General features: G+C 64.7%; 3 protein-coding genes across 4 annotated transcripts in view; 1 reads left to right on the top strand and 2 right to left on the bottom strand.

The window, feature by feature from the left end:
• The window catches only part of XAB2 (XPA binding protein 2), a 46,509-nt gene extending 31,753 nt beyond the window's left edge, over nt 1-14,756 (top strand). For both annotated transcript variants that reach the window (XM_084223938.1, XM_084223937.1), the window contains 7 exons: nt 2,570-2,732; nt 4,226-4,416; nt 7,081-7,203; nt 9,007-9,178; nt 11,477-11,603; nt 13,882-13,973; nt 14,612-14,756. In XM_084223938.1, coding sequence (XP_084080064.1) covers nt 2,570-2,732; nt 4,226-4,416; nt 7,081-7,203; nt 9,007-9,178; nt 11,477-11,603; nt 13,882-13,973; nt 14,612-14,673 — 930 coding nt within the window. In that variant the 3' untranslated portion in view covers nt 14,674-14,756. The remainder of the gene's footprint in view (nt 1-2,569; nt 2,733-4,225; nt 4,417-7,080; nt 7,204-9,006; nt 9,179-11,476; nt 11,604-13,881; nt 13,974-14,611) is intronic.
• Nucleotides 14,757-14,974: 218 nt separating this feature from the next.
• On the bottom strand, nt 14,975-19,246 carry LOC311164384 (uncharacterized protein; the record flags this gene model as incomplete). The annotated part of the gene is made up of 7 exons (XM_084223823.1): nt 14,975-15,054; nt 15,524-15,620; nt 16,367-16,678; nt 16,900-16,974; nt 17,054-17,173; nt 17,699-18,081; nt 18,930-19,246. 6 exons carry the CDS (start codon nt 19,244-19,246, stop codon nt 15,571-15,573), a joined length of 1,257 nt encoding a protein of 418 aa, XP_084079949.1. The 3' UTR covers nt 14,975-15,054; nt 15,524-15,570.
• Nucleotides 19,247-19,817: 571 nt separating this feature from the next.
• LOC311164383 (uncharacterized protein) overlaps nt 19,818-23,207 on the bottom strand; it is a gene marked incomplete at both ends in the record, with an annotated part of 8,073 nt that continues 4,683 nt past the window's right edge. Inside the window, one exon of the mRNA XM_084223822.1 lies at nt 19,818-20,197. Coding sequence (XP_084079948.1) covers nt 19,818-20,197 — 380 coding nt within the window. The remainder of the gene's footprint in view (nt 20,198-23,207) is intronic.

Here is a 23,207-nt window from a genome sequence, read left to right as displayed (position 1 = left end):
GGGACACTGCAGGGACACCTGGGGACAGATAGAGACAGATAGGGACAGCTGGGGACACTGCAGGGACAGCTGGAGGAGCACGGCCGCTTCGAGGACAGCTTCAAGGTGACACTGGGGACACTGCAGGGACACCTGGGGACACTGTAGGGACAGCTGGGGACAGATAGGGACAGCTGGGGACACTGCAGGGACACTGCAGGGACACCTGGGGGAGCTGGGGACACTGCAGGGACACTGGGGACAGCTGGGGATACCTGGGGACAGCTTCAAGGTGACACCAGGACACTGGGGACACGTGGGGGAGCTGAGGGCAGCTGAGACAGCTGGGGACAGCTTCAAGGGGACACCAGGACAGCTGGGGACACTGCAGGGACACCTGGGACACCTGGGGACAGCTGGAACCATCCTGGGACACCTGGGGACACTGCAGGGACAGGCCAGCACAGCAGGGGGATGGGGACACCCAGGGGAGGGGCTGGGGACAGCCAGGGAGGGGTTGGGGACACAGAAAGGACATGGGGACAGCCAGAGAGGGGTTGGGGACACTGAGGGACAAGATGGGGACAGCCAGAGAGGGGTTGGGGACACTGAGAGGAGATGGGGACAGCCAGAGAGGGGCTGGGGACACTGAGAGAGGACATGGGGACAGCCAGAGGTGTTGGGGACACAGAGAGGAGATGGGGACAGCCTGGAGGGGTTGGGGACACTGAGAGGAGATGGGGACAGCCAGAGGGGTTGGGGACACTGAGAGGGGTTGGGGACAGCCAGAGGGGTTGGGGACACTGAGAGGGGTTGGGGACAGCCAGAGAGGTTGGGGACACTGAGAGGGCTTGGGGACAGCCAGAGAGGTTGGGGACACTGAGAGGGCTTGGGGACAGCCAGAGATGTTGGGGACACTGAGAGGGGTTGGGGACAGCCCGTGGCTGGAGGGGTTGGGTGGGACACCCCGGGAGGGCGTTGGGGACACCCCAGTGACCCCGTGCCTCACAAGGGTGTCCCCATGGGCGCACAGCCAGGGCATCACGCTGTTCTGGTGGTGACACCCCCGTGCCAATGTCCCCATGTCCCCTGCGCTGTTCTGGTGGTGACACCCCCGTGCCAATGTCCCCATGTCCCCTGCGCTGTTCTGGTGGTGACACCCCCGTGCCAATGTCCCCATGTCCCCTGCGCTGTTCTGGTGGTGACACCCCCGTGCCAATGTCCCCATGTCCCCTGCGCTGTTCTGGTGGTGACACCCCCGTGCCAGTGTCCCCATGCCAACGTCCCCATGTCCCCTGCGCTGTTTTGGAGGTGACGCCGTGTCCCCATGCTGATGTCCTCATGTCCCTCTAGGCCTATGAACGCCACATGGCGCTGTTCCAGTGGTAACGCTGTGTCCCCAATGTCACTGTCCCCAGTGTCCCCATGCTGGTGTCCCCAGTGTCCCCATGTCCCCACAGGCCTGCGAGCGTGGCATCGCGCTGTTCCAGTGGTGGCACTGCCATGTCACCGTCCCCATGCTGATGTCCCCATGCTGATGTCCCCGTGTCCCCGCAGGCCTACGAGCGCGGCATTGTGCTGTTCTGGTGTTGATGCTGTGTCCCCATGCTGGTGTCCCCAATGTCCCCAGTGTGCCCATGCTGATGTCCCCATGTCCCCACAGGCCTATGAGCACAGCATGGCGCTGTTCCAGTGGTGACACTGTGTCCCCAATGTCACTGTGTCCCCACACTGATGTCCCCAATATCCCCGTGTCCCCACAGGCCTATGAGCGCGGCATCGCACTGTTCCGGTGTTGATGCTCTGTCCCCATGCTGGTGTCCCCAATGTCCCCATGCTGATGTCCCCATGTCCCTGTGTCCCCACAGGCCTTCGAGTGCAGCATCGCGCTGTTCCAGTGGTGGCACTGCCACGTCACTGTCCCCATGCCAGTGTCCCCAATGTCCCCATGCTGATGTCCCCATGTCCCCGCAGGCCTACGAGCATGGCATCACATGCTGATGTCCCCAATGTCCCCATGTCCCCATGTCCCCGCAGGCCTACGAGCGCAGCATCACGCTGTTCCAGTGGTGGCACTGCCATGTCACTGTCCCCATGCTGATGTCCCCAGTGTCACTGTGTCCCCATGCTGATGTCCCCAATGTCCCCATGCTGATGTCCCCAATGTCCCCGCAGGCCTACGAGCGCGGCATCGCGCTGTTCCCGTGGTGATGCTGTGTCCCCACACCGATGTCCCCAATGTCCCCGTGCTGATGTCCCCACAGGCCTACGAGCGCAGCATGGAGCTATTCTGGTGGTGATGCTGTGTCCCCCATGTCACTGTCCCCACACCGATGTCCCCAGTGTCCCCATGCTGCTGTCCCCAATGTCCCCGCAAGCCTACGAGCGCGGCATCGCGCTGTTCCGGTGGTGATGCTGTGTCCCCGTGCCAATGTCCCCAATGTCCCCATGCTGATGTCCCCAATGTCCCCACAGGCCTACAAGCGCAGCATCGCGCTGTTCCCGTGGTGATGCTGTGTCCCCATGCCATTGTCCCCAATGTCCCCATGCTGATGTCCCCAATGTCCCCAATGTCCCCGTGTCCCCGCAGGCCTACGAGCGCGGCATCGCGCTGTTCCGCTGGCCGCACGTGGGGGACCTGTGGCTCACGTACCTGTCCAAGTTCGTGGCCAGGTACGGCGGCCGGAAGCTGGAGCGGGCCCGGGACCTCTTCGAGCAGGCGCTGGACGGGTGCCCCCCCCAGCACGCCAAGAGTAGGGACAGGGGACAGGGAGGGCTTTGGGGACACGGGGGGGACATGGGGGATGTTGGGGGACATGGGGCAGTGGGGTCATGGGGGGACATTGGGGGATATGGGGACATTGGGGGGTATGGGGACATTGGGGACCCTGGGGCATTGGGGGATACAGGGACATTGGGAGACATGGGGACATTGGGGATCTTGGGGACACTGAGGGCATTGGGGACATGGAGGGACATTGGGGATACTGGGGACATGGGGGGACATTGGGGGATATGGGGACATTGGGGATGTTGGAGGACATGGGGGACAGTGGGGTCATGGGGGGACATTGGGGATCCTGGGGGCATTGGGGACATGGAGGGACATTGGGGGCACTGGGGACATTGTGGATGTTGGGGGATATGGGGACATTGGGGATCTTGGGGACACTGGGGGCATTGGGGATGTGGAGGGACATTGGGTGCACTGGGGACATTGGGGACATGGAGGGACATTGGGTGCACTGGGGACATTGGGGATGTGGAGGGACATTGGGTGCACTGGGGACATTGGGGACATGGAGGGACATTGGGTGCACTGGGGACATTGTGGATGTTGGGGACATTGGGGGATATGGGGACATTGGGGGCATTGGGGACATGGAGGGACATTGGGTGCACTGGGGACATTGTGGATGTTGGGGACATGGGGGACATTGGGGGGACATTGGGGATACTGGGGCCATTGGGGACATGGAGGGACATTGGGGGATATGGGGACATTGTGGATATTGGGGACACTGGGGGCACTGGGGACATTGGGGACATGGAGGGACATTGGGGATGCAGGGGACACTGGGGACATGGCAGGTGGAGGGGACCAGGGGATGCCAGGACAAGTGTCCTTGTCCCTGTCTGTCCCCTCACTGTCCCCTCCCTGTCCCTGTCCTTGTCTCCCTGTTCCTGTCCCCTCCCTGTCTCCTGACTGTCCCCTGTGTGTCCCCATGTCCCTGTCCCCTCACTGTCCCTCACCCCTGTCCCTGTTCCCTCACCCTATCCCTGTCCCCTGTCTCTGTTCCCTGTCTCTGTCCCTTGTCTGTCCCCATGTCCCTGTCCCCTCACCCTGTCCCTATCCCCCTGTCTGTCCCTGTCCCCTGTCTGTCCCTGTCCCCATCTGTCTCTGTCCCCTGTCTGTCCCTGTCCATGTCCCTGTCTGTGTCCCCATGTCCCTGTCCCCTCACCCTGTCCCTATCCCCCTGTCTGTCCTTGTCCCCATCTGTCCCTGTCCCTGTTCCCCTGTCCTTGTCCCCTCACCCTGTCCCTGTCCCCCGTCTGTCCCTGTCCCCTGTCCCCCTGTCTGTCCCTGTCCCCCTATCTGTCCCTGTCCCCTGTCTGTCCCTGTCCCCTCACCCTGTCCCTGTCCCTCTCTGTCCCTGTCCCTGTCCCCCTGTCTGTCCCTGTCCCTGTCTGTCCCTGTCTGTCCCTGTCCCCCTGTCTGTCCCTGTCTGTCCCTGTCTGTCCCCAGCCATCTACCTGCTCTACGCCCGCCTGGAGGAGCAGTTCGGGCTGGCGCGCCGGGCCATGGCCGTGTACGAGCGCGGCACGCGGGCGGTGCCGCCCGAGCAGCAGCGCGACATGTTCCACATCTACATCCGGAGGGCGGCCGAGCTCTTCGGGGTCACCCACACGCGCCCCATCTACCAGAGAGCCATCGAGGTACCCACCTGGGCACACCTGGCACACCTGGGCACACCTGGGCACACCTGGCACACCTGGGGCTGGGTTCCACATCTACATCCGGAGGGCAGCCGAGCTCTTCGGGGTCACCCACACCCGCCCCATCTACCAGAGAGCCATCGAGGTACACACCTGGGCACACCTGGGCACACCTGGCACACCTGGGCACACCTGGCACACCTGGGGCTGGGTTCCACATCTACATCCGGAGGGCAGCCGAGCTCTTCGGGGTCACCCACACCCGCCCCATCTACCAGAGAGCCATCGAGGTACCCACCTGGGCACACCTGGCACACCTGGGCACACCTGGGGCTGGGTTCCACATCTACATCCGGAGGGCGGCCGAGCTCTTCGGGGTCACCCACACGCGCCCCATCTACCAGAGAGCCATCGAGGTACCCACCTGGGCACACCTGGGCACACCTGGGCACACCTGGCACACCTGGGGCTGGGTTCCACATCTACATCCGGAGGGCGGCCGAGCTCTTCGGGGTCACCCACACGCGCCCCATCTACCAGAGAGCCATCGAGGTACCCACCTGGGCACACCTGGGCACACCTGGGCACACCTGGCACACCTGGGGCTGGGTTCCACATCTACATCCGGAGGGCAGCCGAGCTCTTCGGGGTCACCCACACCCGCCCCATCTACCAGAGAGCCATCGAGGTACACACCTGGGCACACCTGGCACACCTGGGCACACCTGGGCACACCTGGGCACACCTGGGGCTGGGTTCCACATCTACATCCGGAGGGCGGCCGAGCTCTTCGGGGTCACCCACACCCGCCCCATCTACCAGAGAGCCATCGAGGTACCCACCGGGGCACACCTGGGCACACCTGGGCACACCGGGCACACCTGGCACACCTGGGCACACCTGGGCACACCTGGGCACACTGCAGGGCTGTGGGGTACCTGGGGGGGCACTGAGGAGTTACCAGAGAGCCAATGGGTTGGGCACAGGTGAGTACAAGGGGATACAGGTGGGCACTGGGAGGCACAGGTGGGCACAGCTGGTCTCAGGTGGGCACAGGAGGGTACAGGTGGCACAGGTGTGTACAGCTGGGCACAGGTGTCCCAGGTGGCACTGGGTACACAGGTGTGTACTGGCGGTCCCAGGTGGGCACAGCCAGTCCCAGGTGGCACAGCTGGTCCCAGGTAGCACAGGTGGGCACTGGGAGGCACAGGTGGTACAGCTGGGTACAGGTGGCACAGGACGTCCCAGGTGGCACAGGTGGGCACTGGGCACAGGTGTGTACAGTTGATCCCAGGTGGCACAGGTGTGTACCGCTGGTCCCAAGTGCCACAGGTGGGCGCAGCTGGTCCCAGGTGGCACAGGAGGGTACAGGTGGACACAGGTGGTACAGGTGTGTACAGTTGGTCCCAGGTGGCACAGCTGGTCCCAGGTGGCACAGGTGGACACTGGGAGGCACAGGTGAGCACTGGGAGGCACAGGTGAGCACAGCTGGGCATAGGTGGACACTGGGAGGCACAGGTGGGCACAGGCGGTCCCAGGTGGCACAGGAGGGTACAGGTGGCACAGGTGTGTACAGGTGGGCACAGGTGGGCACAGCCAGTCCCAGGTGGCACAGGCAGTCCCAGGTGGCACAGGTGGGCACTGGGGTCACAGGTGGGCACAGCCAGTCCCAGGTGGCACAGGAGGGTACAGGTGGGCACAGCTGGTCCCAGGTGGGCACAGCTGGTCCCAGGTGGACACAGGTGTGTACAGGTGGCACAGGAGGCTATAGGTGGACACAGGTGTGTACAGCTGGGCACAGGTGGCACAGGTGTGTACAGCTGGGCACAGCTGGGCACAGCCAGTCCCAGGTGGGCACTGGGAGGCACAGGTGGACACAGCCAGTCCCAGGTGGCACAGGTGGACACAGCCAGTCCCAGGTGGCACAGGTGGGCACTGGGAGGCACAGGTGGGCACAGCTGGTCCCAGGTGGCACAGGTGGACACAGGTGACACAGGTGTGTACAGGTGGCACAGGAGGCTATAGGTGGACACAGGTGTGTACAGCTGGGCACAGGTGGCACAGCCGGTCCCAGGTGGCACAGGCAGTCCCAGGTGGCACAGGAGGGTACAGGTGGCACAGGTGTGTACAGCTGGTCCCAGGTGGCACAGGAGGGTACAGGTGGTAGAGCTGGGCACAGGTGGCACAGGAGGGTACAGGTGGTACAGCTGGTCCCAGGTGGCACAGGAGGGTACAGGTGGCACAGCCAGTCCCAGGTGGCACAGGTGGGCACAGCTGGTCCCAGGTGGCACAGGAGGACACAGGTGGCACGGGTGGCACAGGTGTGTGCAGCCGGTCCCAGGTAGCACAGGTGACACAGGTGGCACAGGTGGTCCCAGGTGGCACAGCCAGTCCCAGGTGGCACAGGTGTACACAGGTGGCACAGGTGTGTACAGCTGGTTCCAGGTAGCACAGGTGGCACAGGAGGACACAGGTGGCACAGCCGGTCCCAGGTGGCACAGGTAGCACAGGTGTGTACAGCTGGACACAGGTGGCACAGGCGGTCCCAGGTGTCCCAGGTGTACACAGGTGGCACAGTGTGTACAGCCGGTCCCAGGTGGCACAGCCTGTCCCAGGTGTCCCCAGGTGTCCCAGGTGTCCCAGGTGTCCCTGTCCCTGTCCCAGGTGCTGGGTGATGACGCGGCGCGGGAGCTGTGCCTGCGCTTCGCTGACATGGAGTGCAAGCTGGGCGAGGTGGATCGGGCCCGCGCCATCTACACCTACTGCTCGCAGATCTGCGACCCCCGGGTGAGACTGGGGGCACTGGGGAAACTGGGGGGACTGGGGGGACTGGGGACACTGGGGACACTGGGGACACCGACTGCTCATAGGTCTGCAACCCCCGGGTGAGACTGGGGACACTGGGAGGGACTGGGAGAGACTGGGGGGACTGGGGACACTGGGGACACCTACTGCTCGCAGATCTGCGACCCCCGGGTGAGACTGGGGACACTGGGAGGGACTGGGGGGGACTGGGGACACTGGGGACACTGGGATGGACTGGGGACACCTACTGCTCACAGATCTGCGACCCCCGGGTGAGACTGGGAGCACTGGGAGGGACTGGGAGGGACTGGGAGGGACTGGGGACACTGGGAGCACTGGGGGGCACTGGTGACACTGGGGGCACTGGTGACACTGGGGACACTGGGGACACTGGGGACAGTGGGGGGGACTGGGGGCACTGGGGACACTGGGGGCACTGGGGGACACTGGGGGCACTGGGGGCACTGGGGACACTGGGGGGCACTGGGGACACTGGGGGCACTGGGAGCACTGGGGGACACTGGGGGACACTGGGGGCACTGGGGGCACTGGGGGGCACTGGGGACACTGGGAGCACTGGGGACACTGGGGACACTGGGGGGCACTGGGGACACTGGGGGCACTGGGGGGCACTGGGGGCACTGGGGGCACTGGGAGCACTGGGGGACACTGGGGGACACTGGGGGCACTGGGGGGCACTGGGGACACTGGGAGCACTGGGGACACTGGTGTCACCGGCTGCTCGCAGGTCTGTGACCCTTGGCCGAGGTGGCACCTGGCACAGGAGTGTCCCCAGGCTGTCCCCGCACTGTCCCCATGTCCCTCACACTGTCCGTGTGTCCGTCTGTCCCAGATCACAGGCAATTTCTGGCAGTAGTTTGAGATGCTGACCTTGTCTGTCTGTGTGTCCGTGTGTCTGTCTGTCCCAGATCACGGGCAGTTTCTGGCAGGAGTCTGAGATGCTGACCCTGTCCCTCTGTCCGTGTGTCCCTCTGTCCATCTGTCCATGTGTCCTAGATCATGGGCAGTTTCTGGCAGACCTGGCAGGAGTTTGAGATGCTGACCCTGTCTGTCTGTGTGTCCCTCTGTCCGTCTGTCCCAGATCACGGGCAGTCCCTGGCGGGAGTTTGAGATGCTGACCCTGTCCATGTGTCTGTCCGTCCGTCTGTCCTAGATCACGGGCAGTTTCTGGCAGACCTGGAAGGAGTCTGAGATGCTGACCCTGTCCTTGTGTCCGTCTGTCTGTCCGTCCGTCTGTCCCAGATCACGGGCAGTTTCTGGCAGTAGTTTGAGATGCTGACCCTGTCTGTGTGTCCATGTGTCCGTCTGTCCCAGATCACGGGCAGTTTCTGGCAGACCTGGCAGGGGTTTGAGATGCTGACCCTGTCTGTCTGTCTGTCTGTGTGTCCGTCTGTCCCAGATCACAGGCAGTTTCTGGCGGGAGTTTGAGATGCTGACCCTGTCTGTGTGTCCATGTGTCCGTCTGTCCCAGATCACGGGCAGTTTCTGGCAGACCTGGAAGGAGTTTGAGATGCTGACCCTGTCTTTGTGTCCGTCTGTCCGTCCGTCTGTCCCAGATCAGGGGCAGTTTCTGGCAGTAGTCTGAGATGCTGACCCTGTCTGTCTGTCCGTCCGTCTGTCCCAGATCAGGGGCAGTTTCTGGCAGTAGTTTGAGATGCTGACCCTGTCCTTGTGTCCGTCTGTCTGTCCCAGATCACGGGCAGTTTCTGGCGGTAGTCTGAGATGCTGACCCTGTCCTTCTGTCCCTCTGTCTGTCTGTCCCAGATCACGGGCAGTTTCTGGCAGACCTGGAAGGAGTTTGAGATCCGCCATGGTAACGAGGACACCATCCGGGAGATGCTGCGCATCAAGCGCAGCGTCCAGGCCACCTACAACACCCAGGTGAACTTCATGGCCTCGCAGATGCTCAAGGTGTCGGGCAGCGCCACCGGCACAGGTACGGCACGGGGGGGGCACGGGGGGGCACAGGTACGGGACAGGTACGGCACCGGGGGGGGCACAGGTACAGCACGGGGGGGGGCACGGGGGGGCACAGGTACGGCACCAGGGGGGGGGCACAGGTACGGCACCGGGGGGGGCACCAGGTACGGCACCGGGGGGGGGGCACAGGTACGGGACAGGTACGGCACCGGGGGGAGCACAGGTACGGCACGGGGGGGGGCACAGGTACGGCACCAGGGGGGGCACAGGGGGGGGCACAGGTACGGCACCGGGGGGGGCACAGGTACAGGACAGGTACGGCACCGGGGGGAGCACAGGTACGGCACGGGGGGGGGCACGGGGGGGCACAGGTACGGGACAGGTATGGCTCCAGGGGGGGCACAGGTACAGCACCGGGGAGGGGCACGGGGGGGGCACAGGTACGGCACCGGGGGGGGGCACGGGGGGGCACAGGTACGGGACAGGTACGGCACCGGGGGGGCACGGTGAGGGCACAGGTACGGCACCGGGGGGGGCACAGGTACAGCACAGGTATGGCACCAGGGGGCACGAGGAGGGCACAGGTACAGCACCGGGGGGGCACGGGGGGCACAGGTACAGCACCAGGTGGGGCACAGGTACGGGACAGGTACGGCACCGGGGGGGGCACAGGTACGGCACCGGGGGGCACGGGGAGGGCACAGGTACGGCACCGGGGGGGGCACAGGTACGGCACCGGGGGGGGCACGGGGGGGCACAGGTACAGGACAGGTATGGCACCGGGGGGGGCACAGGTACGGCACCGGGGGGGGCACGGGAGGGGGCACAGGTACGGCACCGGGGGGGGCACGGGGGGCACAGGTATGGCACCACCAGGGGCATGGGGGGGCACAGGTACGGGACAGGTATGGCACCAGGGGGGGCACAGGTACGGCACCGGGGGAGGGGCACGGGGAAGGCACAGGTACGGCACAGGTATGGCACTGGGGGGCACAGGTACTGCACAGGTACGGCACCAGGGGGGGCACGGGGAGGGCACAGGTGAGAGGGGCACAGGTACAGCCCCATGTGGGGGGCATGGGGGGCACAGGTACGGCACTGGGGGGCACAGGGGGTCACAGGTGAGAGTAGTACAGGTACGGCACAGGGGGCACAGGTATGGCACCACTGGGGACATGGGGGCACAGGGGGCACAGGTGAGAGGGGTGTAGGTACAGCACAGGTACAGCAGCACGGGGGGCACAGGTATGGCACAGGAGGGCACGGGGAGGGTACAGGTGAGAGGGGCACAGGTACAGCACAGGTACAGCACTGGGGGCCATAGTGGGCACAGGTGTGGCACTGGGGGGCACAGGTATGGCAGTGGGAGCACGGGGGAGCACAGGTGAGAGGGGCACAGGTATAGCAAGGGGGGGCACGGAGGGGGCACAGGTGAGGGCACAGGTATGGTACAGGAGGGCATGGGGAGGGTACAGGTGAGGGGTACAGGTATGGCACCACAGGGTCACCGAGGGGGGCACAGGTGAGGGGTACAGGTGAGAGGGGCACAGGTGAGAGGGGTACAGGTACAGTACAGGGAGGGGCACAGGTGAGGGAGGAGCCCATGGTGGGAGGGGCACAGGTGAGGGGGGAGGGGTGGCAAACCACAGTGGGGGAAGCGCAGGTGAGGAGAACGAGGAGGGGGGATGGGAACACCTGGGGGGGCTGGGGAGGGGAGGGGGTTCCAGGTACTGTGGGGGTGCCAGGGGGGCTTTGGGGGGATCCCTGGGGGGCCCTGGAGGTGCCATGGGGGTGTCCTGGGGGTGCTGTGGGGATCTCAGGGGTCACGATGGGGGTCTGGGGGCTGTGAGGGGGTCCCAGAGGGGTCCCTGGGGTGCAGGGGGGGGGTCCCGGGGGCTCTGAGGGGGTCCCAGAGGGGTCCCTGGGGTGCAGTGGGGGATCCAGGGGGGTCCCTGGGGTGCAGTGGGGGTGTCCCACGGGGGTCCCTGGGGTGCAGTGGGGGGGTCCCACGGGGGTCCCACGGGGGTCCCTGGGGTGCAGTGGGGTGTCCCAGGGGGGTCCCTGGGGTGCAGTGGGGGTGTCCCACGGGGGTCCCTGGGGTGCAGTGGGGTGTCCCAGGGGGGTCCCTGGGGTGCAGGGGGGGGTCCCAGAGGGGTCCCTGGGGTGCAGGGGGGGGTCCCAGAGGTGTCCCTGGGGTGCAGTGGGGGGGGTCCCAGGGGGTCCCTGGGGTGCAGGGGGGGGTCCCAGGGGGTCCCTGGGGTGCAGTGAGGGGTGTCCCAGGGGGTCCCGAGCCCCCTGACCCCCGGCCCCGCAGTGTCGGACCTGGCCCCGGGGCAGAGCGGCCTGGACGAGATGAAGCTGCTGGAGCAGCGCGCCGAGGCGCTGGCGGCCGAGGCCCAGCGGGACACGCCCCGCCCTGCCCAGCAGGTGCTGTTCGTCAGGTGAGACACGCCCACCCTGCACTGCCCCGCCCACCTAGCCCTGATACACCCACTGACACACCCACCCAACCCTGCCACACCCACTGCCACACCCACCCAATCCTCATACACCCACTGCCACACCCACCCAACCCTGACACACCCACCTAACTCTGCCAAACCCACTGCCACACCCACCTAACCCTGACACACCCACTGCCATACCCACCCAACCCTGCCACACCCACCTAACCCTGCCACTCCCACTGCCACACCCACCTAACCCTGCCACACCCACCCTGCACTGACACATCCACCCAACCCTGCCACACCCACCTAACCCTGCCACTCCCACTGCCACACCCACCCAATCCTGCTATACCCACTGCCACACCCACTCTGCACTGCCACACCCACCTTACCCTGCCACACCCACTGCCACACCCACCTTACTCTGCCACACCCACTGCTACACCCACCCTGTCTACCCCTGCTCAGCCACACCCACCCCCATCAGCCACACCCACTGCCACACCCTCCCTCCCACAGCCACACCTATACCCATTGCCACAGTCATCCTGCCATGGCCACACCCACCTCAGCCACACCCACCCTGCCCAGCCACACCCACCTCATTGCCACGCCCACTGCCACACCCACCCTGCCCAAGCCACACCCACCTCACTTGGCCACGCCCTGTGCCCCCGAACCCCCCTGTGAATGGTGGGTGCTGATTTGGGATCCCTGGGTGATTCTGGGGGGTCTCTGGGTTATTTTGGGGGGTCCTGGGCTGATTTGGGGTCTCTGGGTTATTTTGGGGGGTCCCGGTGCTGATTTGGGGTCTCTGGTTGATTCTGGGGGGTCCCCAGGTGATTTTTGGGGTCCTTGGGGGGTGCTGATTTGGGGGTGCAGGGGGATTTTGGGGTCTCTGGTTCTGCTTTGGGGCACAGGGTGGTGCTGATTTGGGGTCCCCAGTGCTGATCTTGGGGTCCCTGTCTCTGATTTTGGGGTGCCCGTTTGTCATCTGGGGTCTCTGGTGTTGATTTGGGGTCCCCAGTGCTGATTTGGGGTCTCTGGGTGATTTTGGGGTGCCTGGTGCTGATTTGAGGTTCTCTGGGTGATTTTGGGGTCTCTTTCCGATCTGGGGTCCCAGTGTCTGATTTGGGCCCTATTTCTGATTTTGGGGTGTCTCTGTCTCTGATTCTGGGGTCCCTCTTTGTCTCTGGTGCTGATCTGGGGGCCCTGGGTGATTTTGGGGGGTCCCCAGGTAATTTTTGGGGTCCTTAGGTGGTGCTGATTTGGGGTACAGGGGCGATTCTGGGGCTCTGTTTCTGATCTGGGACTCCCTGGCTGATTCTGGGGATCCCTGGGGGCTGATTTGGGGTCCCTGGGTGATTCTGGGGTCCCCATTTCTGATTTGGGGTCCCTGGTGCTGATCTTTGGGTCCCCGTTTCTGATTTGAGGTTCTCTGGGTGATTTTGGGGTCTCTCTTTCTGATCTGGGGACCCAGTGTCTGATTTGGGCCCTATTTCTGATTCTGGGGTCCGTCTTTGTGATCCGGGGTCTCTGGTGTTGATTTGGGGTCCCTGGGTGATTTTGGGGTCCTGGCTCTGATCAGGGCTCTCTGTCTCTGATTTTGGGGTCCCTGTTCTGATTTTGGGGTCTCTGTTCTGATTTCGGGGTCCCTGTTCTGATTTTGGTGTCCCTGGGTGATTTTGGGGTCCCTGTTTGTGATCCGGAGTCTCTAGTTCTGATTTGGGGTCCCTGTTCTGATTCTGGGGTCTCTGTTCTGATTTTGGGGTCTCTGTTCTGATTTTGGGGTCCCTGTTCTGATTTTGGGGTCTCTCTGTTCTGATTTTGGGATCCCAGTACCGATTTGGGGTCCCAGTTCTGATTTTGGGGTCTCTGTTCTGATTTGGGGGTCCCTAGGTCATTTGGGGTCCCTGGGTGATTTTGGGGTCCCTGTTCTGCTTTGGATGCCCTGTTCTGATTTTGGGGTCCCTGTTCTGATTTTGGGGTCCCTGTTCTGATTTTGGGATCCCAGTACCGATTTGGGGTCCCTGCTCTGATTTTGGGGTCCCTGCTCTGATTTTGGGGTCCCTGTTCTGATTTTGGGGTCTCTGGATGATTTTGGGGTCCCTGTTCGGATTTTGGGGTCCCTAGGTCATTTGGGGTCCCTGTTCTGATTTTGGGGTCCCAGTTCTGATTTTGGGGTCTCTGGGTGTTTTTGGGGTCTCTGTTCTGATTTTGGGGTCCCAGTTCTGATTTTGGGGTCTCTCTGTTCTGATTGGGGGTTCAGGGCCGAGGCCCCCGCGGGGTCGGAGCCCCCCCTGTCCCTGCAGGGGAACCCCGAGGAGATCAACCTGGACGAGGAGGGGGAGGAGCCCGACGGTGAGGGGGAGGGGCCTGGGGGAGGGGCCTGGTGGATGGGGGAGGGGCAAGGGGAGGGGGAGGAGCCTGATGGTGAGGGGGAGGGGCCTGGGGGATGGGGGAGGGGCAAGGGGAGGGGGAGGAGCCCGATGGTGAGGGGGAGGGGCCTGGGGGATGGGGGAGGGGCCTGATGGGTGGGGGAGGGGCAAGGGGAGGGGGAGGAGCCCGACGGTGAGGGGGAGGGGCCTGGTAGATGGGGGAGGGGCAATTGTAGGGGGAGGGGCCTGATGGGTGGGGGAGGGGCAAGAGGAAGGGCTGGATGGGATGGGGGAGGGGCCTCATAGGCTGGGGGAGGGGAGGGGAGGGCCCTGGTTGTATGGGGGAGGGGCCTATTGGGATGGGGGAGGGCCAAAGGGTGTGGGGAAGGGACTGGGGGAGGGGCTCAGGGAGGGGGAGGAGCCCAACAGTATGGGGGAGGGGCTATGGGGGGAGGGGCAGCAGGATTGGGGACACCGGGACTGGGGGAGGGGCACATAGGGAGGGGGTGGGGGATGAAAAGGGGGGGTCCATGGGGGGTCTGGCAGCCCTGGCGGGGGATGGGTGAGTGCCCCACCCCCTCACAGCCCCCTGACTCCTCCCCCCTCTCTCCCCTCCCCCAGAGGTGCAGCTGGAGCAGAGGCAGGTCCCGGCCTCCGTTTTCGGGGGGCTCAAGGACGACTGAGACCCCCGGGGGCGCCCCTCCCCCCACCCCCCCGCCCATCCCCCACCCCCCAATAAAAAAAAAAAAACCTCTTTGGACACGGCTTGGCTGCCCTCCCCCCTCCCCCCTCGGGTTTTGGGGAGCCCCTCCCCTCCCCAACTCTGGTTTGGGGACCCCCTCCCCCCACCTCTGATTTTCAGGTCCCCCTCCCCCTTCGGTTTGGGGGGGGGGTCCCCTCCCCCTCCCCGGTTTTGGGGTCTCCCCCCAGCCCCTCCCCCAGTGCGGGTGACCCCGGGGGTGGGGGGAGGGGCAGAGAGGTGACCCCAGGTTCAGTTTTTATTGGGGGGCCCCGGGGGGGGTCCCCAGGGTGTCCAGGAGCCGCTGGGCAAAGGCCTGTTCCAGCTGGGGGGAGGGGACGGCCGTGAGACCCCTGCCCAGTCCCCTCCCCCCCAGGGGCGCCCCCTGCCCCCCAAAACCCTCCGGGGACCCCCAGAATCCCTTGGGGACCCCCCGGGACTCCCCCAAACCACTCAGGACCCTCCCAAGAGCCCCCCGGGAACCCCCCCAGGACCCCCCAGAATCCCTCAAGACCCCCCCAGGACCCTCAAGACCCCCCAGGACCCCCCCAAGAGCACCCAGGAACCCCCCCAGGATCCCCCAACGCCCCTCGAGACTCCCCCAGGACCCCCCCAAAATCCCTCAGGACCCCCCCCGGGGCCCCTCCCCAGCTGCCCCTCAGAGGCCCCTCCCCCACCATGACCCCCCCCGCCAGCCTTAGGGCCCCCCCCGAGCCCCCCCAGGACCCCCCCACCCTCCCTTAGGGACCCCCCCAGGACCCCCCCAAACCCCCTTAGGGACGCCCCTCCCCCACCTCCAGCAGCAGCCCCTCCCCCTCCTCGGGGGGGCGGAGCTCCAGCGTCACGCGGTGCGGGGGGAGGGGCCCGAGCCCAGCCGGTGCTGCTCCAGCTCTGAGAGAGGGGGAGGGGCGGGGTCAGCAAGGGGGAGGGGCACAAGGGGCGGGGCTTAAGAGCGCCCCCTGCTGGGTTTGAGGTTCGGCCCCGCCCCCTGCCCCTCCCCCCACCACTGGGGTTTGGTCCTTGCCCGTCCCCCCTGCCCCGTACTTTGGTATCTCCTCACCGGAAGTCGCTCTCCCTCCCCCGGAAGTCGCTCCCACCCTCCCGGAAGTTGCTCTCCCCCAAAAATGGCTGTCTACCGGAAGTTCCTCTTCCCACCCGGAAGTTCTTGCTCTTCTCCCCCGGAAGCTGCTCTCACCCCCCCAGAAAATTCTTCCCCCCCCCGGAAATCGCTCTTCCCCTCCCCGGAAGTCGCCCTCTCTCTCCCGGAAGTTGCTCTCCTCCACCGGAAGTTGCTGTTCTTCCCCTGGAAGTTGCTCTCTCCCTCCCCACAAATTATTCTTCCCCTCCCGGAAACTGTTTCCCTTCCACCGGAAGTTGCCCTCCCCTCCCCGGAAGTTCCTTCCCCTCCCCCCGGAAGTGGCTCTCACCCTCCCGGAAGTTTCCTCCCTCCCCGGAAATCACTCTTTGCATCCCCGGAAGTCGCCCTCTCTCTCCCGGAAGTTGCTCTCCTCCACCGGAAGTTGCTCCTCTCCCTCCTCTTAAATTACTCTTCCCCTTCCGGAACTTTCTCCCCTCCCCCGGAAGTTGCCCTCCCCTCCCCGGAAGTTGCCCTCCCCTCCCCCGGAAGCGGCTCTCACCCTCCCGGAAGCGTTTGGCGTCGAACGGCTGCAGCAGCGCCCCCGGTTGGAGCGGCCCGTGCGGCGCGTGCGGGCCCCTGACGGCGCCGGGGGCGGGGCCATCCCCGGGGCGCATGCGCAGGAAGAGCCCGCGGGGGGCGCTGCTGAGCAGCAGCCGCGGCCCCGCCCCCAGCGGCAGCACCAGGCGCGGCAGCGGCGGCGGCGGCGCCCCCTGGCGGCCCGGAGGACTCAGCAGGTACTCGCCGGGGGGCAGCGCCCCCTGCCAGAGCAGGGCGGGGCCTCGGCGCAGGCGCAGCAGCAGCGCCGCCTCCCCTGCGGGGGGGCGCCAGAGAGACGGGAAAGGGGCGGGGTCAGCGCCAGGGGCGGGGCCAAAGGGGGGTGGAGTCAAAGCTCGGGAAGTGACAGCAAATGGTGGATCAGGGCTGGGGGTGTGGCCCGCATTTGGGGGAGGAGCCAAGTCTGTGTAGGGTCAGTAATAGGCAGGGGGCGTGGCCAGGTTGTGATCGGCTCCTCTGCTTGGGGGCGTGGCTTACCTTGTGCAGGGGGGAGGGGCTCTGCGCTCTCCACCTCGATGCGCAGGGGCAGCACTTCCGGGGGCGGAGCCTCTGCTGAATGGGTGGAGTCAGGCAGGTGCCACGCCTCATTGCTCCGCCCCCAGGGATACCCCACCCTCCCCCCCCATCTCACCGGGCTCTTCCTCATCCGGGGCCCCCTCCTGGCTCTCGGGGGGCGGGGTCGGTGGGAGGGCCTCCGTGGGGCTCAGCCCCGCCTCCTTCTTGCTCTGCCGGCCCCTGGGGGGCTTGGACTCTGTTGGGGGCGGCACTGAGATGGTTAACTCGGGTCTGACCCTGCGCCCCTCCCCCTGCCCCACTGCGCCCCTCCCCCGCTTTGTTCCCCCCATCGGGGCACCCCCAGCCCCAACGCCCTCCCCCACTCGGGCCCCTCCTGATTTTGGGGCTCCCCCTCATCCATTCCCCTCCCTCCATATTTAGTCCCCCAACTCCATTTCCGGTGTCTCCCCACATTCAGTCCCCATTTCCGGTTTGTCCACCATATTCAGCCCCCATTTCCGGTGTGTCCCCCCATATTTAGTCCTCATTTTCGGTGTGTCCCCATATTAAATCCCCATTTCCGGTGTGTTCACCCATATTTAGTCCCCATTTCCGGTGTGTCCTCCATATTCAATCCCCATTTCCGGTTTGTCCCCCATATTCAGTCCCCATTTCGGTGTGTCCCCCCCATATTCCGTCCCCTCACCAATTTCCTGTGTCTCCCCAATCTCGCTCCCCCATTCCCCGTCCCCCCGGTCCCGTCCCCGCTCCCGGGGCTCACCGCGGGCGGGCAGCACCCGGTACACGCGGTAGGGGCAGGGCCCGTCCGAGCGGCCCCGCCCCGGCAGCGCGCGGAACTCGGGGCTCCGGGCCAGGGCGCAGCGCAGCCGCGTCTTCCACCCCGCGGGGTCGGGGGGGTCCCCGGGCCGGAGCCGCCCCTTGTACTCCGCCCACGCCTGCCGGGAGAAACCGCGTCGGGCCACGCCCGCAGCCACGCCCACCTGATTTGCATAGCGCGGTCTCCACCCCACCCACTCGCACTTTGCATCGCTCGGCCACGCCCGGTGCTCAAAGCCACACCCCTCAGCGTTTCTGGCCCCGCCCCCACCTGGCGGTCCCCCCGAGGGGGCGTGCTTAAGCCCAGCCTCCTCCCTTAGCCCCGCCCTTCGCATTACAGAGCGTCGTTATTGGCCCCACCCCTCACTGTGCTCGCTCCGCCCCTGACCCTGCAGAGCCCCGCCCCTCTGCATAGCTCCACCTGTAACCTAGCCGACCTCGCTCCTGCTCCTGCATAGCCACGCCCCCAACCCCGCCCCAGCCCCTGTAGAGCCCCTCCCCTTGGCACTACAGGCCCCGCCCCTTCCATTCTGGAGCACCGTCCGCACTATGCATAGCCCCGCCCCTGCCCTTCCCCTGCAGAGCCCCGCCCCTGCCCTGCAGAGCCCCGCCCCCAGAACCACCCCCAGCCCCGCCCCTACCATGTAGAGCACCGCCCCCACCCTGTAGCAGGCCCTGCCCCTCAATCTACCTAGCCCCTCCCCTTACTCTGCATAGCCCCGCCCCTCACTGCATAGTCCCGCCTCCAGTCTGCCTCAGCACCTCCCATAGGCTGCATAGCTCCGCCCCTCAGTTGCTCTAGCCCCGCCTCTACCCTGCAGAGCCCCGCCCAGGACCTCTTGTAGCCTGCATGGCCCCGCCCCTGCTCTCTAGCTCTGCCTCTACCCTGCATAGCCCCGCCCCCGCTGGCTCTAGCCCCGCCCCCTCTGGCTGTAGCCCCGCCCTACCCCGCAGAGCCCCGCCCCCACCGGCTGTAGCCCCGCCCTACCCTGCACAGCCCCGCCCCCGCCGGCTGTAGCCCCGCCCTACCCTGCACAGCCCCGCCCCCGCCGGCTCCAGCCCCGCCCTACCCTGCATAGCCCCGCCCCCGCCCGGCTGTAGCCCCGCCCCCTCTGGCTGTAGCCCCGCCCCCGCTGGCTCCAGCCAGGCCCCCGCTGGCTCCAGCCCCGCCCTACCATGCATAGCCCCCGCCCCCGCCGGCTGTAGCCCCGCCTACCCTGCATAGCCCCGCCCCCGCCGGCTGTAGCCCCGCCCCCGCTGGCTGTAGCCCCGCCCCCGCCGGCTGTAGCCCCGCCCCCGCCGGCTGTAGCCCCGCCCTACCCTGCAGAGCGCCGCCCCCCGCCCCGTCGCGGGCCCCGCTCCGCCCGCCGTGGGCCCAGGGGATCCTCAGCGCCGTCCGGGCCGCGTCGTCCCACTGCAGGCCCGGGAACCGCCCGCTCTGCAGCTGCGCCAGCAGCCACGGCCGGAGCCGCCGCGGGCCGCCCTCCGCCATCCGGGACCGCGGCGGGGACGGCGGGGACGGCGGAGGGACCGGGGAGGGCTGAGGGACCGGGGGAGAGCTGAGGGACCGGGGAGAGCTGAGGGACCCCCGGGGACGGCGGGGCAGGCTGAGGGACCCGGGGAGAGCTGAGGGACCCGGGGAAGGCTGGAGGATCCCGGGGAGGGCTGAGGGACCCGCGGCCGGCTGAGGGATCCCGGGGAGAGCTGAGGGACCCGGACGGGCTGAGGGACCCGGGGAGAGCTGAGGGACCCGGGGAAGGCTGGAGGATCCCGGGGAAGGCTGAGGGACCCGCGGCCGGCTGAGGGATCCCGGGGAGAGCTGAGGGACCCGGGACGGGCTGAGGGACCCGGGGAGAGCTGAGGGATCCCGGGGAAGGCTGAGGGACCCGGGACGGGCTGAGGGACCCGGGGAGAGCTGAGGGATCCCGGGGAAGGCTGAGGGATCCCGGGGAAGGCTGAGGGACCCGGGACGGGCTGAGGGACCCGGGGAGAGCTGAGGGATCCCGGGGAGAGCTGAAGAATCCCGGTGCGATCCCGGCGCTCGGGGCGATCCCGGGCCGATCTCAGAGCGATCCCGGCTCTCGGGGCGATCCCGGCGCTCGGAGCGATCCCGGGCCGATCTCGGGCCGGTCCCGGCGCTCGCGGTCGCTGAGGGACCCGGGACCCGCCAAGCGGCGCCGCTGCTGCTTCCGGGAATTGACGTCACCGCGAAGCCCACGTGTTTCTCCCCGCCAATCAGCGTGGGGCAACGCGGAACCGCCCCCCGGGGTTGAGGGGCGTGGCAGCAGCGCGCGCGGGGTCGCGGAAGGGGCGTGGCTAAAGCGCGCGGTACCGACTGTGTTTGCATAAAGGGGCGTGGTTACAGCGCACAGCGCCATGTTTGCATAAAGGGGCGGGGCTATAGCGCACAGCACCACCTCTACATTTGCATAAACGGGCGTGGCTATAACACACGGTACCCACTGTGTTTGCATAAATGGGCGTGGCTATAACACACGGTACCCACTGTGTTTGCATAAAGGGGCGGGGCTGTAGCGCACAGCACCGCCTATTTATGTGTACAAAGGGGCGTGGCTATAACTCAGAACGTCTCTGTATCTGCATAAAAGGGCGTGGCTACAACTCACGGTATCGCTCTTCATTTGCATAAAGGGGCGTGGTTCTAATGTATGTACTACTCTTGTATTTGCATAAAGGGGCGTTTTCTCTCCTATTTGAATAACAGGGCGTGCCCGTTCATGCAAGCCCCGCCCCTTTCCCCCAATTCCTGCCCGGGGCCCCCCCAAGGGCGGAGCCGAGGGTTTGGGGCCCCCCCCGGACCCCCAAACTGGGGGGAAGGGCACGCCCAGATTTTGGGGGGGGGGGGGGTCTCACCCGGATTTTGGGGTCCCACCCAGATTTGGGGGGGGTCACACCCAGATTTTGGGGTTCACACCCGGATTTTGGGGTCCCACCCGGATTTGGGGGTCTCACACAGCTTTATTGCCCATCCCCCGCATTGGGGGGGTCAGGGGGTGATTTTGGGGGGGTCTCACCTGACCCCCGCCCCGCCCCCGCCCCCCGTGCCCCCCCCCTGCGCCCCCCCCAGCGTCGGGGGCTCCGGACATCATGAGGAAGAGCACGATGGGGATGATGTACATCCACTGCGGGGAGAGGAGAGGAGGGGGTCAGCCCAAAATCAGCCCAAATCAGCCCAAAATCCACCCCAAAATCAGCCAAAATCAGCCCAAAAATCAGCCCAAATCCACCCCAAAATCCCCCCCAAAATCCACCCCAAAAATCAGCCCAAAATCAGCCCAAATCCACCCCAAAATCAGCCCAAAATCCACCCTAAAATCCCCCAAAATCAGCCCAAAATCCCCCCCAAATGCACCCCAAATCAGCCCCAAATCAGCCCAATTTCATTCCAAATCCACCCCAAAATCAGCCCAAATCAGCCCAAAATCCACCCCAAAAATACACCCCAGAATATACCCCAAAATCAGCCTAAATCCACCCCCAAATTACCCCAAAATCAGCCCCAAATCAGCCCAAATCCACCCCAAAATCCACCCCAAATCCACCCCAAAATCCACCCCAGAATCCACACCAAGATCAGCCCAAAATCACCCCCAAATCACCCCCAGATCACCCCAAAATCAGCCCAAGTCACCCCAAAAATCCATCTTAAAATCAGCCCAAATCCACCCTGAAATCCCCCAAATCCACCCAAATCACCCCAAAATCCACCCCAGAATATACCCCAAAACCAGCCCTAAATCCCCCCCAAAATTACCCCAAAATCCACTCCAAGATCCAACCCAAAATGCCCCAAATCACCCCAAAATCAGCTCAAGTCACCCCAAATCCACCCTAAAATCAGCCCAAATCACCCCAAATTCCCCCAAATCAGCCCAAAATCCACCCCAAAATCCCCCCAAAGTCACCCCCAAAAACCAGCCCAAAATCAGCCCAAATCCACCCAAATCCACCCCAAAATCACCCCAAAATCCACCCCAAAAATAGCACTAAATCCCCCCAAAATCACCCCAAAATCCCCCAAAATCAGCCCTAAATCCCCCCCAAAATCAGCCCAAATCCACACCAAGATCAGCCCAAAATCACCCCAAAATCAGCCCAGATCACCCCAAAATCCCCCCAAAATCACCCCAAATCACCCCCAAATCAGCCCAAGTCACCCCAAAAATCTCTCAAAATCAGCCCAAATCCACCCTGAAATCCCCCAAATCACCCCAAAATCCACCCCAGAATATACCCCAAAACCAGCCCTAAATCCCCCCCCAAAATTGCCCCAAAACCCACCCCAAAATCCAACCAAAACGCCCCAAATCACCCCAAAATCAGCCCAAGTCACCCCAAAATCCACCCCAAAATCATCCCAAATCATCCCAAATCCACCCCAAAATCAGCCCTAAATCCCCCCCAAAATCCCCCAAAATCCACCCCAAAAATCAGCCCAAAATCATCCCAAATCCATCCCAAATCCATCCCCAAAATCCACCCCAAAAATAGCCCTAAATCCCCCCCAAAATCCCCCAAAATCAGCTCAAAAATCCACCCCAAATCCCCCCCAAAATCCCCTGAAAATCACCCCCCCAAAATCAGCCCAGATCACCCCAAATTCCCCCAAAATCCCCCCAAAATCAGCCCCCAAATCAGCCCAGATCACCCCAAATGGGAAATGGGGGGTGATCCCAGGAGGTGTGGGGGGAGTTTGGGGTGTCCAGGGGGGTTTTGAGGTGCCCAGGTGGTTTTGGGGAGTCCCAGATGGGGTTCTGTGGGTTTTTTGGGGTCTCGGGGTGGATTTTGGGGGTTCTGGGTGTTTTTTGGGGTGCTCCAGGTGTTTTTTGGGGTTCCCAGGTGGTTCAGGGGTGTCTCAGATGGGGTTCTGGGTGGGTTTTGGGGATTCCCATGTGTTTTTTGGGGTGCCCCAGGTGTTTTTGGGGTTCTGGATGTTTCTGGGGTTCCCAGGGTGTTTTTGGGGGTTCCCAGGTGTTTTTTGGGGTTCTGAGTGTTTTTGGGGTTCCCAGGGTGTTTTTTGGGGTTCCCAGGGTGTTTTTGGGATTCTGGGTGTTTTTGGGGTTCCCCGGGTGTTTTTTGTGTGCCCCGGGTGTTTTTTGGGGGTTCCCGGGTGTTTTTGGGGTTTCACAGGTGTTTTTTGGGGTTCCCAGGTGTTTTTGGGGTGCCCCGGGTGTTTTTGAGGTGCCCCGGGTGTTTTTGGGGTTCTGGGTGTTTTTGGGGTGCCCCCGGTGTTTTGGGGGTTCTCAGGTGTTTTTGGGGTTCCCAGGTGGTTTTGGGGTTCTGGGTGTATTTTGGGGTGCCCCGGGTGTATTTTGGCGTGTCCCCGGGTGTTTTTTGGGGGTTCTGGGTGTTTTTGGGGCGCCCCGGGTGTTTTTTGGGGTTCTGGGTGTTTTGGGGTTCCCAGGGTGTTTTTGGGATTCTGGGTGTTTTTT

This window comes from Fringilla coelebs (assembly GCF_963513975.1).
Source record: "Fringilla coelebs genome assembly, chromosome: 32".
In the NCBI taxonomy this organism is placed as follows: domain Eukaryota; kingdom Metazoa; phylum Chordata; class Aves; order Passeriformes; family Fringillidae; genus Fringilla; species Fringilla coelebs.
This window is presented reverse-complemented; position numbering and strand designations above follow the sequence as displayed.